Source organism: Sebastes fasciatus, chromosome 18 (assembly GCF_043250625.1).
Source record: "Sebastes fasciatus isolate fSebFas1 chromosome 18, fSebFas1.pri, whole genome shotgun sequence".
In the NCBI taxonomy this organism is placed as follows: Eukaryota; Metazoa; Chordata; class Actinopteri; order Perciformes; family Sebastidae; genus Sebastes; species Sebastes fasciatus.
This window is the reverse complement of record NC_133812.1, coordinates 24,361,997-24,375,611: the sequence shown is the minus strand read 5'-3', so window position 1 is coordinate 24,375,611 and position 13,615 is coordinate 24,361,997. Positions and strand designations below refer to the sequence as shown.

General features: G+C 38.0%; 2 protein-coding genes across 4 annotated transcripts; both read left to right on the top strand.

Moving 5' to 3' along the window:
• Positions 1-429: 429 nt before the first annotated feature.
• Positions 430-4,615, top strand: cnr1 (cannabinoid receptor 1). 2 transcript variants are annotated; one of them, XM_074615893.1, is made up of 2 exons: positions 430-798; positions 1,628-4,615. In XM_074615893.1, exon 2 carries the CDS (start codon positions 1,673-1,675, stop codon positions 3,074-3,076), a length of 1,404 nt encoding a protein of 467 aa, XP_074471994.1. In that variant the 5' UTR covers positions 430-798; positions 1,628-1,672; the 3' UTR covers positions 3,077-4,615. The 2 variants fall into 2 exon arrangements, with proteins under 2 accessions (XP_074471994.1, XP_074471993.1); XM_074615892.1 differs by having other exon boundaries at positions 431-803.
• Positions 4,616-7,484: 2,869 nt separating this feature from the next.
• Positions 7,485-12,932, top strand: akirin2 (akirin 2). Of its 2 annotated transcripts, none has more exons than XM_074615575.1 (6): positions 7,485-7,588; positions 7,897-8,075; positions 10,539-10,673; positions 11,296-11,445; positions 11,531-11,602; positions 12,294-12,932. In XM_074615575.1, the coding sequence occupies exons 1-6, from the start codon at positions 7,554-7,556 to the stop codon at positions 12,302-12,304; spliced, it is 582 nt and encodes a 193-aa protein (XP_074471676.1). In that variant the 5' UTR covers positions 7,485-7,553; the 3' UTR covers positions 12,305-12,932. The 2 variants fall into 2 exon arrangements, with proteins under 2 accessions (XP_074471676.1, XP_074471678.1); XM_074615577.1 differs by having other exon boundaries at positions 7,582-7,718.
• The last annotated feature ends 683 nt before the right edge of the window (positions 12,933-13,615 follow it).

Genomic DNA, 13,615 nt, shown 5'->3' with positions numbered 1-13,615 from the left:
CTCACGCGAGCATATGCCAGCACACATGGGATCCCGACCCGGTAGATTTATACGTGTAAAAAGTTACAAACAGTCTCTTTAAGGTACATTTTGAACAGATAAAAAATGTGCGATTAATTTGCGATTAATCGGGATTATCTATTTTAATCGATCGACTGATAAAAAGTTACCTTCATGTGGAGATTTTAAAGGAGAAATGCAGCTTTTTGTTCCTGCAAAATGTAGAAATTGTGTTCAAGATAACCTCATGAATTAGGAAGATAAAAAGATTATTCAAAGCTTTCCTTAATGTAGTTTTTTTTTTGGTTCTTTATCCGAGGAGCACATCGTCTGCTAGGAGGAGCTTTGAGAATTCAAATCAGATCTTTTTTTATAAGACTCCTCCTCCTCCTCCTCCTCCACCACTGTCGTCTGCTGCCTTGTTCCTATGCACTTGACAGCTCCATGGGTTGGGCAGATAAAGCTATATGGGAACACGTGACAGGGCTTGTAGGAGCGACGCTTCATAAAGTGTGAAGACACAGAGAAAGAGGCTGGAGAGGCGCTGGAGCAGCAGCAGCAGCAACAACCTGGACCCACAGAGCAGGAGCGCACTCCAACTCCAACTCACTTCTACGGACATCCAACAAAACTTATGTTACATGCAGACTTTGCAAAAGAAACTGAATAATCATGATGATAATGGTGGTTTCATTCTAACACATGCATGCAGGCTGGTTGTCTCTTATTCTTTTATATAAGAGCTGTCGGATGATGCGCTTCTGACTTGGATTATTCTGCGCACTTGTGGAGAATTATGTAAGGTAAAGAAGCACTTTTCTTCTTTTAAATGTTTAAATGAGGCTTTTAATGTTGTTTTCTTTATTATATTTGTACTTTAAATGATTTGGGTTGTTTTTCCCTGCATAGAAGTATGTTTTCTTCTTTTTTTTATTGTGCATAATCCTGCATGATTTTTGTTTTTTTGCACCAGAATAACAATAAATACACTCCTGTATTGGTTATGAGACTTTTTTAAAAACCCAATATTGAAATAATATACATATCTAAATCATATATTAGCAATTAGATTATTATATATAGTTATAGAGCGTATCTTTTTACTGTTACAGTAAATTAGGCTGCCAAAATTTGAGCATGCATTTACCGTATATTGTTTTACATAAAGGTAATTAGCTTGTTCTGTAATGGTGTTCCAGTCTGTGCAGGTACAAAGGAATTGCATTGTCTGATTCTGCACCTCATAGAAAAAAAGAGGCGTTTTTATCCTCAGGTTCCTGTTTTTTGTTTTTATAAGTAGGTTTTCTGCTCTTGAAGAGAAAGCACTCAGTGATTAATCATTTTATGTGTGTTGATGCATGATACAGTATTTATACACCAGCTCTTAGACATTGGATTTGGTTTATGCCCAATCTATGAACTCTAATGTGTTGAAAAAACATCTAAAATTGTACAAAACTATCAAAGATTCAACAATATTTGCATAATGTGAGGTTTATCTCGTGTTAAAGGCGTTTTTATATTAAAGGTGTGCACTGCTGCAGATTTAATATCCTGTCAAAATATGCATGAGATTCTTTTTTAGGTTTTTCAAACATGTCTGAAATGTTTGTGATCGATCTTGTAGGTTGTACAGGCGTCTCGTACTGCAGTATTACCCTCAGACACAGCCATGAAGTCTGTGCTGGACGGCGTGGCGGACACCACCTTCCGGACTATTACATCTGGTTTACAGTATCTGGGCTCCAACGACGCCAACTACGAGGACCAACTCAGCGATGTAAACTCCAAGGCGGGTTTCTCCCTGCAGAAGCCCTTTTCTGCTTTCCGCAGCAACTCCTTCCCCAACAAAGTGCCTGCGGACGAGGAGCTCATCCTCAAGGGCATCCCCTTTTTTCCCACCAATTCCACTGACTTGTTTGGCAACAGGAGCACTTTCAGAGATGAGACTAACACCATACAATGTGGGGAGAACTTCATGGACATGGAGTGTTTCATGATCCTGACCCCGAGCCAGCAGCTGGCTGTGGCGGTGATGTCTCTGACTCTGGGCACCTTCACGGTGCTGGAGAACCTGGTGGTGCTCTGCGTCATCTTCCAGTCCCGCACCCTCCGCTGCCGGCCCTCCTACCACTTCATTGGCAGCCTGGCGGTGGCTGACCTGCTGGGGAGTGTCATATTTGTCTACAGCTTTCTGGACTTCCATGTCTTCCACAGGAAGGACAGCCCCAATGTTTTCCTCTTCAAGCTGGGCGGAGTCACGGCGTCATTCACTGCGTCCGTTGGGAGCCTTTTCCTCACCGCTATCGATCGATACATCTCGATACACCGGCCTCTTGCCTACAGACGCATCGTGACACGGACCAAGGCGGTCATTGCCTTTTGCGTGATGTGGACCATCTCCATCGTCATCGCAGTGCTACCTCTGCTGGGCTGGAACTGTAAACGCCTCAACTCTATTTGCTCAGACATATTCCCTCTGATAGACGAGAACTACCTGTTGTTCTGGATCGGTGTGACCAGCGTGCTGGTCCTTTTCATCATCTACGCCTACATATACATCCTGTGGAAGGCACACCACCACGCTGTGCGCATGCTGAGCCGCACCTCCCAGAAGAGCCTCGTTGTTTACTCGGCTGATGGGACTAAAGTGCAGACCACGCGTCCAGAGCAGACGCGCATGGACATCCGTCTGGCCAAGACCCTGGTGCTCATCCTGGCTGTGCTGGTCATCTGCTGGGGCCCAGTGCTCGCCATCATGGTCTACGACCTCTTCTGGAGGATGGACGACGACATCAAGACGGTGTTTGCGTTCTGCAGCATGCTCTGCCTGCTCAACTCCACCGTCAACCCCATCATCTACGCCTTGAGGAGCAAGGACATGCGGCACGCCTTCCTCATGTCCTGCCATGCCTGCAGGGGCAGCTCCCAGCAGCTGGACAATAGCCTCGAGTCGGACTGCCAGAACAGAAACATCTCTGCCAACCGGGCTGCAGAGAGCTGCGTGAAGACCACTGTGAAAATAGCCAAAGTAACAATGTCTGTGTCGACTGAAACTTCTGCAGAGGCTGTCTAATTGGCCGTCACAGGGGGGAAACTGTGTAAATGTCATCCTCCCCAAACAATGCCATTCAACACAATAAAGCAGAAGTTAGATATAAAAAACAAAAAATCCTGAAAGTATCGACTCACATCCTCACGTAGACGCTTCAGTGGTTGCATTATTTTACGTTGGTCTGTGAGTACACGGTGTGCCAAAGTGCCAAACGGTGTTGCAAGTTCATAGGAAGGACTCTTAATTTGAAAGGATTATCAAAGACTATCATGAGTCTGCTGTTTACCATATAGACTTCATGATATCCAAGTTAGTGAAGGCATATTATATTTTTGTACTGTGAATTCAGGTTTTGAAAACAATATATCTTCATTTATGGGATAAGGGGCTACTGACATTTTTAATTCGACATGTTTTACTGTGTCATCTAGACTTTAAAAATGTGTCTTGCACCATAAATATAACGAATCTTCGCGTCTTGACTTTCTACAGGCTTCATGTACATGTTGCATAAAGACATTTCTATGAGGGAATGATAAAAAAAAAGGATTGTTCATTTCCAAAATTGACATTTAACATGTCACTTTTCTTCTGACAACACTCACAGTGAGTGGCAAAAGAGATTTTGAGGGAATGATTCATGCTCAAGATTAAAAAAAAATAAGCTCTAATGAGATGGAGGATAAATGGATTCACAGCTTTTGTCAGATCTGGAATGGCATTTTCTGTGGCAGAGTGACGATCGTCCCTGTTGTCCATTTCTTTACCCGCTAAGCTGTTAGAGTAACGTGTCTTTGTTGAAATGTAAACCTAACAACTGTACAGTGTTTTCTTGCAAAAATAAAGTCGACTCATTCATTCAAGCTTTTGGCCAAAGCTTGAACACATCAAAACTGAATTTGGACGCAGTGTGCTGGTCACTACTGCAACAACGTTGAAGTGGTTTCTTGCTGCTTTCATCAAATGTATGATTTTTACCGGCCTTGTACGTGTGTGATACCTTGTGACTTGATGATATATTTCCAACCCCCGAGCCTTTTTGATCATTGCAGTGAGTTGTTTTAGTGCTACTGTTGCAGCGGGGCATCATTTGGGAAAATAAAAGCAACCCATGCACAGGCCTATAGTGAAGTACTTTTGGCGTAACTCTAAATAAAAAAAAAATGTCTGTTAATTTTACTTATCTAAACAAAGAAACAGGGGTCTTTTCATTATAGCTGGTGGATGGAAGTGTACGTGTGGAGACTCGACGACCGACCTGACAAAAGAAATCTGAGAAGATGTGATTTTTTCTAATGTAGTACTTTTAATCTAGAAATCTCACAGCACAATACTGTTCTGTAGACATTTATCTTGGTGTGAAGTTATCCAGACGAGCTGTTTATCAGTATGCTTTGCTGCCTCTTGTATTATTGAGTATTGAAGATCAAAATGTCAAACTGTCAAGTGGCTTCTGTACAGTGGTGGCATAATGAGGACTATAAAAAAAACAACAATCAGTCAAGTGTTTTTAGTATTGCTGTTTTCAAAACTTTTGAATAAAGTTGCAGCTGGTTGTCATTTTCGCCTGCAGTTATTTATATTGATGATGTTGCTTAATTCATCCAACAATCAACGATTGAAGAGGAGCAGAGAGAGGAAGCCAAGCCCTGCAGCAACCTAAAGGCATCAGTGATGTTTTACTGCCCCCTCGTGGAAGATTATCATTCTCAATAATGGCAGCCTTTCTGAGGGAGGAGAACATTTCTATGATTTTAGCTTTCCTAATATTACTGTGGCTACTTCTTGTAACCCCAAAAGTGACAAATTGAAAGAGAATAGCAACCGCAGCATCCTCTGACGCTAACATCTGCTCTGTTCTTTTCATCTCTTGGCTCAGAGGGACGGGGAAATTGCAGCATCTGTTCACACAGCTGTCAACAGGATTTTGTTCATTTATCTACAGAATATTCCAATCTGAGAAAAGCCCATGAGGCAGGTTTACTCCACCATGTGTGAAAGTCTGCAATAAGACCTTTTTCCTGATGTTTTGTATACGAAACAAGTAGGAACAAGTGGCAGATTAATCACTAATGAATCAGAATCAAGTTTATTTCACCAAATATACACATACATGGAATATGACTCTGGTTATAAATAACAGAATAAAAAGAAATACAATAATAAAAAAATAGAAATAAAATGTCTATATACAAGTCAAGTATTCTGGATGTTGGAAACAATACACATAGTGCAAAGAAATAAATACTGGTTGGATATACATGGACTGGATGATTATGTACAGTATGTACATGTGAAGATGTCTATATACTGTATGTACAGTGAGTAGGATTTATATTTACAGTTACAAGTACATATTTCAATATGCACATAAAGTGATAGAGGATATGTACATGTTACAAAAAATATGCATTAAAGACTATAAATTATAATCTAAAAATGTGCATTTAAGACTGTAAATTATGATCTAAAAATGTGCATAAAGACTGACAATTATGATCTGAAATGTGCATTGTAGACTGTAGATTATAATCTAAAAATGTGCATTTAAGACTGTAATTTATAATCGTATGTGCAAAAATGTGCATTAAAGACTAAATTATAATCTCAAAATATGCATTAAAGTCTCTAATTTATAATGGAAATATGTGCAAAAATGTGCATTAAAGACTGTAAATTATAATCTAAAAATGTGCAAATATGTGCATTAAAGAGTGTGAGAATTATAATCTATAATGGCAGCAGCAAATATTTTTGCGTTAAAGGGTTATTGACAGTGTATGACTGATTACTGAAAATAATATATTGTTGCAGCCCAGTTGGGACCAAGTTGCAGGAGTAAGTATAACACCATTACTTAATTTAAGGATTAATTTGTTCATTTTGTCCAATAGATTTGGTAAACCTGCCAGTTTGACACTGCAGAATAATTACACAAAAAGTAGTTTAATGAAGTCTATGGATTTAAAATGTTTTGCTTTTTTTTGGGCTGAGAAATTGTTGAAATACCATCGGCTCTCACATCCTCCTCCATTTTTTGTACAGTTCAAAATATGTTTGTGTAACTACAGCGGTGGTTGAGGAAGTGGTGATGATGGAAGGGAAATGTCTCAAACTTCTGGGTGTGTGTGTGCAAGGAGTGGGGTGTTGTTTCAAATAAAAAAAAAAAATTCAGAAAGGGAGTTTTGCAGGTTTGAAAAGTCCAAGTGCATGTCTATTAAGTCACTTCTTTTGATCGATACTTAATCATCATACTTAATCATACTCTGATCACCCCGCTGCAGAACTATTTATCTTTTGTACAACTTAAATTCTGAACATGATCCACAGACAATTAGTTGGCTACTAATTTTACAGACCTACAGTTTCATTTTTAATTTCAAATGAGTTCTTCTCATGCATTATTATTGTTTCTTCTGAACCAGAAATATGCTCTTAATTCAAGACAATTTGTTCACATTTTGATTCTGTACTCATTAATAAGGCAGAGGAAACATTAAATACCTAAACATTGTATTAATTCTTCTTTATAGCTGCATTTTAGTCAAGCTGGCCTGGGTTTTCAATTAACTTTAGTGCAATTTTACATGAATAAAAAGGCTGAGTTGAGATATTGTTTCCTCAAATCCTCATATTAGGTAAATTCTTCTATATTTAAATGCTCATAGTGTGATAGATTTATGTCTATAAAAAAATAACTGAACGTTTTATATTAGACTAAGTCATTTTATATGTTTAAAATGCTATTTTTTTATGTTTTATGCAAACTGTCAACTTAGACTGTCAGCAAACAAAATAAATTTGAAAAAAAGCAGTTTCAAGCTCTTCGGGAAATGTAGTATTTATATTACAAAGAAATGTGCATTAAAGACTGTAAATTATCATCTAAAATGTGCATTAAAGACTGTAAATTATAATCTAAAAATATGCATTAAAGACTGTAAATTATAATCTAAAAATGTCCATTAAAGACTGTAAATTATAATCTAAAAATGTGCAAAAATATGCATTAAAGACTATAAATTATAATCTAAAAATGTGCATTAAAGACTACAAATTATAATCTAAAAATGTGCAAAAATGTGCATTAAAGACTGTAAATTATAATCTAAAAATATGCAAAAATGTATATTAAAGACTATAAATTACAATCTAAAAATGTGCATTAAAGACTGTAAATTATAATCTATAATAATAGTCAATATAGACATAGTGTGATAGATTCATGTCTAAAAAACTAACTGTACATATTATATTAGTCTAAGTCTTTTTATACGTTTAAAATGCTCTTTTTTTTCTTTTGTTTTTACTGTTTTATTCAAACATTTTAAGTGAAACTGAAACTTCAGACTGTCAGCAAACAAAACAAATTTGAAAAAAAGCATAGTTTCAAGCTCTTCGGGAAATGTAGTCTTTAAATAAAAAAAAACAACGGGCTCGATTGGGAGCAAAAACTACAACTACCAGCAATGAGACTGTTCGGAATGATTCTTCGCGCATGCGCAGACCTCATCACATCGAACGGAAGAAAAGGTAAACTAGTCCGAGAGCCGTTGAGAGGGTGAAAACTCGGATCCAGTGTAGCAACAAAATCTACAATCATCCGATTTTATAGCGCATTTACTCTACATTATATCATCCAGATTACTTGAAGAGATACTCGGTAACGTAATCTATATGATATTTATCATCAAAAGGCAACGAGAGACGAGATTAGAGCGTATTTGTCTGCTGTGTTTGACCGAGCTAACATTAGGGCCCAGGTCAGATCAGCGACTTCCTTCCACTTAAAAAGGGGTTTTAAGCTTTATTGTTTTATTTTTTTTTTACACATATTACAGCGTGATGGCTTGTGGAGCAACTCTGAAGAGGACTATGGATTTTGATCCACTAATGAGCCAGGCTTCACCTAAACGGAGGAGGTGCGCCCCGATAATGTCTCCGGTCTCCTCTTCACCTCAGAAGTATCTGCGTATGGAGCCGTCGCCGTTTGGAGAGGTGTCGTCCAGACTCACCACAGGTAACTAGGACTTTATATTCAACTTTATATATGCCAATGTAGTCCGTTCAGTTAAAACCATTACTCATTGTTATCTGGACACCGTTAACATCCCAGCATTAGCATTTCCTCCCCCTGTGTGTACCGGTGTCTGTGGTGTGGCTGAAACAGAACTCCATCTGTAATATGTCAAATTAAAGGGAGTATTGTTGTTAAAACTGCTTTTCAGTAAACACATATTAAAGAAAATCATGTGATGTGAATCATTAGTGCCTAGTTGTAAATTCGGCATACAATTTATAGCAGTTTTTAGATTCAAGAATCAAGATTCAAGATGTTTATTGTCACGCCGGTTATACAGGTACAAAGGTGTGAAATACTTTTTGCTGGGAAGCTCCATTAAAATAAGTTATATTACATTTACATTACAATTACATTACAATTATAAAAGGAAATACTTTGTACAAGGGCATATTAAGAACATATACATTAAGAACATATACATTAAGAACATATACAGGCACATTAATAACATATACATTAAGAACATATACAGGCATATTAATAACATATACAGGCACATTAATAACATATACAGGCATATTAAGAACATATACATTAAGAACATATACAGGCATATTAAGAACATATACATTAAGAACATATACAGGCATATTAATAACATATACAGGCACATTAAGAACATATACAGGCATATTAAGAACATACATTAAGAACATATACAGGCATATTAATAACATATACAGGCACATTAATAACATATACAGGCATATTAAGAACATATACATTAAGAACATATACAGGCACATTAATAACATATACATTAAGAACATATACAGGCATATTAATAACATACAGGCACATTAATAACATATACAGGCATATTAAGAACATATACATTAAGAACATATACAGGCATATTAAGAACATATACATTAAGAACATATACAGGCATATTAAGAACATATACATTAAGAACATATACAGGCATATTAAGAACATATACAGGCATATTAAGAACATATACATTAAGAACATATACAGGCATATTAAGAACATACATTAAGAACATATACAGGCATATTAAGAACATATACAGGCATATTAATAACATATACAGGCATATTAATAACATATACAGGCATATTAATAACATATACATGAAGAACATATACAGGCATATTAAGAACATATACATTAAGAACATATACAGGCATATTAAGAACATATACATTAAGAACATATACAGGCATATTAAGAACATATACATTAAGAACATATACAGGCATATTAAGAACATATACAGGCATATTAAGAACATATACATTAAGAACATATACAGGCATATTAATAACATATACAGGCACATTAAGAACATATACAGGCATATTAAGAACATACATTAAGAACATATACAGGCATATTAAGAACATATACAGTATTAAATATATTTTTGTGTGAGAAGGTGTCGTATGAATTATCTATTTAAAAGTCTTATGGCCTGGGTTGAGAGTCCTGGGGGTCCTGTATCTTGTACCAGAGGCAGGAGGGAGAACAGGCTGTTGTGGGGGGGGGGGAAGTTGTCCTTAATGACCCTCAGGGACTTCCTGAGGCACCGCTGGGTGTACAGCTCCTGCAGGCTGGGCAGCTCGCACCCGGTGATGTGTTGGGCCGAGCGCACCACCCTTCCCAGCGCCTTACGGTCCACGTTGGTGCAGTTGCCGTACCAGGTGGTGAAGCAGCCTGTCAGAATGCTCTCTATGGTGCCCCGGTAGAAGTCCCTGAAGATTTGTGGTTTCAGTCTAAAAGTCCTTAAGCGCCTCAGAGCATACAGTCTCTGCTGGGCCTTCCTTCCTTTTATGAATTAATGTTAAGTATTAGATGTAGATTTTGTGGAAGCAAAGTGTGTGAATACAGCTTTCACAATACCCGCCTCAGAAAGATCATGAGGATATTCTGGCCTAGGAAGATCACAAACCATGAACTTCACAAAAGGACAGGGTGCTTGGACATGGAAACAATATTGATAAGAAGAAGAAGATGGCTTGGACATGTATTAAGGAAACCATCTGATGACATAACAAAAGTGGCATTGCGTTGGACACCAGAGGGAAAACGCAAAAGAGGGAGCCCCAAAATAACCTGGAGGCGAACCATCGAAGGAGAGATGAAGACGAGAGGATACAGCTGGAACAGCATTGAGAAGAAAGCAAACAACAGAGATGAGTGGAGATCCTTAGTCCTTGCCCTATGTGCCACCAGCCGCAACAAGGACTAACTGGAACTGGAACAAGTGATGCAACTCTGTAATTGATAGATGGATGCAGTATTTATTGCTCACTAATTTGGAGAACACTGTCTCTTTAAATGTCAGCAAGGCAACAGCTTTGTCACCACACAAGGTGCAGCACCCTCTATGTGAAGATGTCACGTATGTAATGGATGCTTTTCTTTCTGTTTCAGAGCAAATTCTACACAACATCAAACAAGAGTACAAGCGGCTGCAGAAGCGACGACACCTGGACAGTGCTTTCCAGCAGGAAACCAGTGGCTGTCCTCTGGACCTGCAGAATGCACACAGTGGATCTGCCCTACCAGGTAGCTACCGTCTTAGTGAGGATATTTTCACAAATCCATTAACTTAATACAACTACTATATACCAATAATTTTACTGATCAACTGAGTGGTTGAGTCCCTGGTTAGGATGACAACATTGATACTATAAGCTGATCACAGCACATGATACTCCGACTGAATGTCACCATTTTATTCACTCTGACATTGCCTTCTTGTAAGCCATCATCTCTTGGAGGGTAATATGATTTGGCAAACCTATTACCAGGGACTGACACATCCATCCACTTTGGCATCAACAAGTTAGGATGTTTTTTTACCTTTTTAATTGCCAACAACCATGGGAAATCCCATATCCTTAGCCAACTCCCAGAGAGGATAATAATAGAGATGGAAAGCCCCCTTATCCTTTAGCTTTTTTTAAATCAACCCCACTCTGATGCTCCTACTGGCAGTGTACTTTGCAGATAGATGAGGATCATAAATATGTTGTCATATATACCCGCTTGTCATTAAAGCAGGGTGGTATCAGTCTATTGTGTGTATATATATCTATTTTAATGAGCCAGGCCAAGCTGCAGTGCTGTTAAAGTGTTTAATGTCACCTGTCCTGTTTTAATTTTATGATGTTAATTCTCCAAACAGGTACGTCCTCAGGTGCCGCGTCTCCCACCAGGAAAGAGCAGCCTTTATTTTCCCTCCGACAGGTCGGGATGATTTGTGAACGACTGCTGAAAGAGCGAGAGGACAAAATCCGTGAGGAGTACGATGAGATCCTGACGACAAAACTCGCAGGTATGATTCTTTTTAACAGGTATAGAAAACAATTTGTAGTGAATGATCTGTACTGGGTGCCAATAAATGTTTATTCTTCCAACAGAGCAATATGATGCATTTGTGAAGTTCACGCATGATCAACTGATGCGAAGGTTCGGAGAGCAGCCTGCCAGCTGTGAGTATATTTATTATTTTATTTTTTACACTTGTAGCTCATTAATGGGTCTCTACTTAACTTTTGTCTTTTCAGTCATCAGAACAGTTTGACACAATTGTAAAATGTGAAGAAAACCACATTTTCATAGTATCTGTTAAACATGTTTTTTGCTTATTGATTCCTGAGAGCAAAGTTTGGTCCTGCTGTTGTTTTGTCTACGTCAGCTGTTACACATGACTCATGAGTCACTGCACGTGTTTTAGTATTTACATTTTGCACAGCGGACTGCTGTAAAGGTGTGACTAAGCTTCACAAGTAATAGTGTGGTACGGTGGGATGTAATACTGCAGGGGAGGAGACTTGACTGTATTAATGAAACCGTATTTTCTGCTGTAAGAACGCAGCGCTTTCAAAATCCAGTCATTGTCATAATGCCCCACAATCAGCTTATGTGATGTGCGTGTCCAGCTCAAGTGAAGCTGCTGAGTCAAGTCAGTGTTAATGAAAACCTTATTTTAGGTTAATTTCACTTAGTGTTTAAAGTAGGGCTGCAACTAATGATTATTTGCATTGTCGATTAACCCGTTGATTATTTTCTCGATTAGTTGTTTGGTCTATAAAATGTCAGAAAATGGTGAAAAATGTTGATCAGTGTTTCCCAAAGCCCAAGATGACGTCCTCAAATGTCTTTGTTGTTTGTCCTCCATAGATGTTTCCTGAGTGTCAGCGTCTGATATTGAGAAATACACTTTGCTGCGAGCCACTCCGGGGCCTCGGTGGGTCTAGTTGGACTTTTCTCCTAGCTGTGCCATATCGCCTCTATGTGGACTCAGTTTGTGGCGTCCACGTTGGCTGCGTCTACCAGAGTTAGGAGGGCTTCCTGCTGCCAACCTCGTTCAAGGACTCTCTGAGACTCTCCCAGTGGCCTCTCAACTGCCGTGTCCATATTTATTTGGCTTTGTTCTGACGCCTTCGTAAAAGGCTGACCGCCACCACACACTTGGCCTTTCTTTGATTTGATTTTGTTTATGTCAAATTTAGTTATTTCACAGAGAGGATGTTAGCTGTGCAGCTTCTCTATATTGTACATTTTGAAAAAAGGGATTGAACGTTGACGAGTGGATAAACCGAGACCGCCTTCAGACTGGACTCCAGGAACAGGCATCTTTTCAGCATTGTTTTAAACTGTTCTGGCAGTTACTGCTATTACATTTGTATACACTGTATTTTTAAACATTTTTTGCTTGACTTTTTTGTTTATTGTATCAACATTTCATGATTTTATTTGCTGTAGGTATAAAGGGGCTTTGATTCAAGAAAAGCAAAACAAATAAAGTGTTTACACAAATCTTTGGATCTGTCATGGTTTTATATTTACGACCACTATTTGAGGCACCACAGTTGACACAATCTTTAGACTACATGCTGCCACCACAATGCGATGAAGGTAAGTGGAATTTAGTTTGTATTTATCTTAAATGATCCAACAACAAAATCTCTTTCCACAATCCATTATTTGGGATAAATTCCAGACATTCCTGTCAATTATCACTGGGACTATTTCTCCTGTAGAATTGTAATGATAAACTTGTTTTTAAGCTCGGGTCACGGTTTTCAGAAAGGCCTCGGACTAAAAGTGTTTCAGTATTTGGGAAATTTTATATTTTGAGAAATAGAATGTAACACAGACAAGTGGACTTTTAGAGAATGAATAAACTGAAAAAAGAGTAGAGTTACTCCAAAAAAAGGGGCCAGGGTCGGTCGTTATTGCAGTTTCAAGCAAACTGCTCAAAATTAAGAAAATGAACGATTCAATTTTTAATTTAATTTTAGATCATTTAATGTCTTCATTTTCATTTGTTTCTTTTTTTAATTATTTATTTTATTTGTATTATTTATTTTATTATGTTATAACCGTCATGTCCTCTCATATACATATATTGAGTTGTTAAACCCCTCATAAATAATAACTTAAGATATTTTTCCTGACTGACTCAGCTAACTTTGACGATTACTTATTTAATCACAAAT